Below are 6838 nucleotides of genomic sequence, written 5' to 3'. Positions count from 1 at the left end.
GATGGCTTCATACTATCATTAGCTAATATCTCAAGACACAAGATACACTTAGGGTGAAGTTCATCGTTAACGATAGTGGATGTAAATCCATATTTCAAATAGTCTTCTTGATAATTTTGAATTTTTTTGGCCGACTTCTTGTCAGATCTGATTAGATTGCCATTGTTTTTACCTTGTAATATGGCTGACGAAGAGCTCGTTCTAGGAGTAGGAGAAGTGTCAGCTCTGCCATTGTCTTGTTGTTCGCTTGTGCTCACGTTATTAGTATCATCTTCAATCTGCGGTTTCTTTGCAGGAATCTTTTTAAGCCACTTGTCCATTTTGTGAGGGTTAGTTTAGTTACTACTAGATAATATAATTCATACATCCACCTAACTGGGCACTTGTAAACTGCAATATGTCACAATACGCTGAAAGCGAACGAATCAGTGAGGGCGCCACTGTCAACCCCTCTGTGTTGTGGAACTCCCACTCTTCCCTCAGGACACTTTGTGTACCATACATGACATGTGACCATCTGAAATATAGACCAAGTGAGGGCGCCAGTTTCAATCCGTATATTAAATATTAGTAAAGCTTAATTTCTTTATTTTTTTAGATAAAAAATAAATATAAATAGAAGTTCTAATATTTCTTTCCCACACCCCTATGGATCGTCTTGTGCACCTCACTTTGGAGACCACTGGTTTAAACAACCTGCTTCCTCCTTTTTTAGCGTTGTTTGCATTTTTGACATCAATAAGGTGCCTTTTCTGCATTTCAATCCTCAACTACTGAAATCAATCCCTGAACAGCAGAAAGTGCACAACAAGGAACATGCTGCTTACATGAATTTTGTCAGAGTGCTGGATGCCTTTGACTGTTACCGTTTTGGGAATCTGTTTCTGATTTGTTTTCACTTTCCAAATCTCTACCACTTTCTACATCTCAAACACTGCCAACAAATTCAGTGGATACAGAATGTGCGATCTCAGTGTATGGACACGTGTTCATACCACAGAGACAAAGGATGTCAGCTGCAATTGCTGATGGATGCTGCATGCTAGTGTCTAACAACTAACATGAATTGTTTCTATCAAGGTTAGCATCAGTTAGCGTTACTAAAATTTTTGGTAGGGGTGTCTTACTGCGTAAAGAACACGGAATTGGCTCTGCCGGCTGTAAGCAGCTCACAACAATCCCTGTTTCAATGTAATTTAGGTATGTCCCTACAAATAGTCCATCAGTGCAGGGCAGAGAAAGTTCAGTCAAAAGCTGTAGAATGCTTCTGAACTTCAGAAGGTCCTTTCCTTGGACCTGTCTGGAATCTCTGGCTGGTTCCTCTCTGCTGGTTCCTAGCACCCAAGGTGATGTAGCTGGGGAGATGGGAGACACTACCAGAGTTTTAGTTCCTTCAGTGTGTGAGTTTTGGGTTTAGACAACACTTTGGCTAGGCTCAATTTTCTACATTTTATTATTCCGAAATAACATTAGGCATCTATAGGGTTTTCCTCTCAAATGCCCACTTACCCACCAAACAATTTATCCATCAAAATAGCAACATGCAATAAATAGTTACTTGGTTTTTTGGCTTTCACATGAGCTGTTGGGCAAGAGCCCCAAATCACAATGAACCTTGATACAGTTGTCTTTTACTGTTTGCTCACTCCCTCTCCAATGACTTGAAGAACCTCTCTCCACAGAAAAGATTAATTTAGAGAATGTTCAGACATATTGTAAGAGAACAGAAAATGGCTGATTTTGACTTAAGGACCCAGCCCTTCACTGAAAATACTGCCAAGAGGACAGACTGGTTCTCATTTCACCCTGTCACACTCTTGTGTACCTGCACAGAATCCTTATTTTTTTGATGGAGGACCACACTGACAAACCTATGTCCCTGTGTGGGTTTGTCCTTTCAACCATGGTTATATAGCAATGTATTCTGAGACTTATGTCATTTCTCAAATGGACACTTCTGGATAATTTCCAAAACACTGCACTGAGGGATAGACTTCTGCAATTTTCCCCAAGTATAGAACAGAAGTTTCAAAATTGTAGAACACAGTAGCTCAACAAGACAAGAAGTAAAATGACCCCAGTTCAAGTCTCCTCAGCCAACTGGTATCACCGGCAACCCTGAATGGTTGTTGTGTGTATATGAGGGGTCACAAGCATCACAAGCTCAACCATTCAAAGCAGTGTTTTTCTCCATTGCTGTTTCTGCTTAACTAGAGACAGTGAATAGTTACCTCTTATAAATGGTATACTCCTCTAAATTCTTAAAAAGTTAATGTAGATACAACAGAGTCAAGAACAAAGTACCTAGAGTTAAAAAAGCTTACAATGTGTCATTTATTTGTGCATGCTATTTTGTCACTAAGAGCATTTTACTTACCAACTTAAATGTCAATGTTTTCAAGGCCCTGGGATCCTCTACTATCTTCTGTAAATTAGCAGCTACTGCAAAACAAAGCATGAAAAATGGTGTACAGAGAAAACCACAGTAATATATTTCCACTTCCAATGCTCTGGATCAGAACAGATTCATAAATTCCGCATGCCCTGTGGTAAAATACTATTGAAATGGTAACATTACTATGGCCAGGTAGCATGCTACAATTACCGTAACTTTGTATTTTTCTGGTGGACGTATACTAGCTACCTCATAGCCTAAAATCTAGTTTCTAAGGTGTCTGGGCGAGCAAAAGGAACGGAGGAATGTTTCTTGTACAGGTACTGACAGTTTTTCGTTCATCTAGCTCTTTGCCAGATCACTGCTAAATCTCTCTCCACCCTCACCCCCTGGTAATTATACATCCTATATAGGGAAATATTACAAGCAATGACCATGGAAAAGTAAGGCATTCAAAGAGTGCAAGAAAATTGGTTAGCTAGTAAGACCAAGTGCCAAATAATCTAACTATTTCATACCTGGAAAAGACAAATATTTTGAAAGAACATATTCTACATGTGTACATCCATAAACATAAAATCTGATTGTTCACTAATTTAAAACAAGTAACTTAACTCACAAACAGAAACCAAGACTGCAATCAGTATTTTCAATCAGTATTTGCAAAACAGGGAAGGACAAAAACCAGTAAATTTCTATCAGAGTACTTGACTCCTTTTTAACAGCCTACTTTGACATTATTTGCAATGTTAATCCTGACAGATAAGTGTGACTGTTTTCAAATTCACTGGCTTGTTCAACTTGTTCTGTATAACCTGCACACTAAAAAATGAATAACTGTCACCTTCAGCTCAAGACTGCTGAGAGTGGGTATCATTGCTAAGACATCATCATGAGAAAAAGCCTGCTTGCTGCAGAATTTTATCAAAACACTGGTAAATGAAATGCAACAAGAGCATTCAAGTTGTAAAGACACTGGACAGACTGGCACAGCAAAATTGAGAACCAAGAAATGGTAACATTTTCCTACATGCTTCCTGGTTGAGGACTATATAGTAGGGGTAGAGAGCACACAACAGTGAACTAGACTGTACGTTAATGCTTCTTTAAACCTTTAATCTCCCCCAATTAACTACATTTTTAAATGACATGCTGCTAACTGAGGAAACAGGAATCTAACAATTTCTAATCAAGAAGCTCCAAAATCAACCCTAGCATAAATGATCATGGGTCATTTACTACACATTCCAAGATGGAATTTACCTTTAAATGAGGAACTATATCACAATCCAAGAAACAGACATTTTAGGCTACAACTTCTATGAAACAATGCCAACCATGAACAATATTTGGGTTTTGTTTCCACTTTTTGTGTGATTACCCTTTTTGGAAAGTTTCCAATTAGCCTGCACAGATTCATAAAATTATATAAATGAAACAAATTAAGTGGCATTTTAAATGCCTTTTCCTTTTAACATCCTAATATCACAAATAATAATATTTGCTCAAGACATCACCTACAGCTTTTATTTTAACTATTTTAATTTTATTTTAGTGGAAACCTCACTAATCCGGCCAACAGATCATTATTGCAGTGAGTTCTGTTCACCTTTTAGCTAGTCAAATTGTTGTGCACATGTGGATACACAGCTATTTGTTACAATAATACATACACAAAGTAAAGATATGTCAGAAAGGAACATGTCTCTAGGGAGAAAAACCTTTGGTTCTTGGATCCTACAGATGTTTACACCTATTGTCCTGTGGCTCATTCCAGGGATAAGCCTGGGGGGGGCAAGGAAGGGGGTGTAGGGTTGTGCTCTTCTCTTGTTCAGTTTGTTTCGGGTTTTGACTTGGAACAATCAGGATCACCTTAAATAAGACATATGTTTACAATCATAATATATCAATTGTTTGCAGCTTATTTGAACTCCACTGAAATATTTTATTTTAAAATTAAAGGTGGGAATTTATTTAAAAATTAAAGCTGGTGGAAATTAGCTGCATTAACTAAAACCACTTTAATTTGCATGTTTTTTCAAAGACAACAATAAAAGCTCAGGTTCATTTTTAATTTCTCTCCACTGACACAGATACTAACTGACATTACCCAAGCTAACATTGACTATTTGCCAACTTACCAGAGTTAATTTCTATTCTACTCCTACTGTTCCAGGTTCTGTTGTTCCTCTAAGACACAGTTACTGTTCCTGCACTGTCATGTACAATATCCCATTATCACTAAACTTTGCATTGCATTGTCACGGAGGAGGAAGTGGCACTGGTCCCCTGGCAATCTGAATGCTAGCTCCTAAGAATTCTGGTCTCCAGATGCTGATCCCACATTTCAACTGTTAGAAATTTGAAGTCTTTTTCTATCTATCTCAAAGCAAAACCCGCCCCCCCCAAAAAAAACAACCAGCAAAAAATACCATGATACTTATCCTAATAGCTCAGTTATTTTCTATTGATTTTATCTTACTTTTGTGTAAAAGTGCTGTAAGTATTGGTTTTATCTGTGCATTTGCCAATTTCACAAACACAAGTTTACTTTAGCAACAAATTTACTGGAGAAAGCAGATATTTAAAAGTCTAAGGAGCAAGCACATGAAGTACATTTGCTGCACTTCCCTGACGTGTTATGACTACAGTATGATTATTTAATCTAAGTGAGGATTAGGAGGAATTATGGAAATAAAACCAGATGTTTTGAGGCGCTATTCTGTAGAATCTAGGAAGCACACCCATTGAAATGCCATAGCAAGAAACATGAAGTTTACACAAAAACTTCTAGTTCATCTCACAAAGGCAGCCTCTAAATTTTGCTAAAGGTATGTCTTCTGCATTCTCTCCACATGCTGTATTTGTTTTTCTGCTTCATGGATTTTATTTTAGACTAGCACTTGAGCGATGCCTATTTGCATTCTGCAATGTTTGCATTTATGGCCTTTTACCTAGAGATACATCAGAGAGAACAAAAATGAGTATTCCAGAAAAGTGTCATCCCCTCTGGTCCTCCCAGCTACTTAGAGAGACTTCATCTTTTCCCTTGGCTACAAATATTGAGTGATCAGTATCAATTAAGACTTAAAGATGCATACATAACTACCTAAGCCAGGGCAGTCCAACAGTGTGGCAAGCTGAAGGTGAGTCTGGGGCTATGTCCACGTGGGGTGGAGGTATCAAGTTCATCACCCATGTGGCCAGTGATGGTGGGGGGAGGAGAGTGTCTGCATACCATGCCTGGTGGGACCAGTGTGTCATACAGCCCCCAGAGGATTAGAAGTTGGACAGCCCTCACTTAAGCAATGGCACAATCTTGTAAAAAACTTGCCTGTCTTTTACCCAACATTTTGTTTATTGTTGATATTTGTCATGTATTTTTTAATTTAGGCTGTGAAGATAATTCTCAAAAAAGAAAAGGCCACTTATTTAAATTTTAATGAAGAAATCTGGTTTCCCAAGCTTGGAAGATTCTGGTCCAACTCTACAACTTTTTTTGTTTTTTGTTTTTGGCTTGGCTTGGCTGTTTGGAAAATGCCACATATAATTTAAGGCAGAAGCCCACAAACTGGTAGACTGGTTATTTACACTATTACTCCAATTTTTTTTCCCTTTAATAAAAAAAAAAAAAGGCCACAATGCTGACTGCAAAAGTCACCCAAGAAGCTGGGTAAACACTCAGATAAGTAGCTCACAATGAGCCTCATTTTGTCATGACTGTTGTTGATATTGCTGTTAAGTTAGAGAGTTTAAAACTGGTTCACATCTGCCTGTAAGCACTGCAGTCACATTTCTGAATATAATAACCAAAATGACAAAAACTAAATAGAGCTACATAGTGCATAGGCAGATGCTTAAAGAGGGCTTTAGAGTAATTAAATCAGTCTCTCATTTATGTAGACGTCAGCCAAACTGACCTAACGAAGGTCCCTTCAATTCTGACAGATACAAATCTATACTTAAAGTCTGACTTAACCAACTGTATAATACAGCATATCCAATATTGGATCATTCAGCATTTGAAGACTCCTAGCCAATACCTAGACAAAACAAATATAGAAATCCATTCCAGAAACCACTGAGGTTTGCGATACTCAACTTTAGTTGCTGCTAGTCGTCAACCCTATTAGAATTATTGATAGCATTAGGCCAGAAAGGGAAAAGGAAACTGCTTGTAAGTGGTACTGTTACCTCTGCTTTATTGATGAAGAACTCAATGCAACAACTGCTTTTGTGCCCTCTTTAGTAGAAGGAAAAAACCCTCAGGAGAATGATTTATTGTATGGAGGCTTAACGACCATCGAAAAAATGTGATGCACACAACGTTCTAACTTTGCATGTTTCAGAGATTTCATAGACATTAGGGCTGGAAGGGACCTCGGGAGATCATCGAGTCCAGCCCCCTGCCCAAAGGGCAGGAAGTCAGCTGGGGTCATAGGG

General features: G+C 38.2%; 1 protein-coding gene across 2 annotated transcripts in view; it reads right to left on the bottom strand.

Annotated features, from left to right (window-relative positions):
• STK39 (serine/threonine kinase 39) overlaps positions 1–6838 on the bottom strand; it is a 204214-nt gene that overhangs the window by 9032 nt on the left and 188344 nt on the right. For both annotated transcript variants that reach the window (XM_019554213.1, XM_019554212.1), the window contains one exon: positions 2378–2442. In XM_019554213.1, the coding sequence (XP_019409758.1) occupies positions 2378–2442 (65 nt within the window). The remainder of the gene's footprint in view (positions 1–2377; positions 2443–6838) is intronic.

This window comes from Crocodylus porosus, unplaced genomic scaffold (assembly GCF_001723895.1).
Source record: "Crocodylus porosus isolate Cpor-Errol unplaced genomic scaffold, CroPor_comp1, whole genome shotgun sequence".
NCBI classification, from domain to species: Eukaryota; Metazoa; Chordata; order Crocodylia; family Crocodylidae; genus Crocodylus; species Crocodylus porosus.
This window is presented reverse-complemented; position numbering and strand designations above follow the sequence as displayed.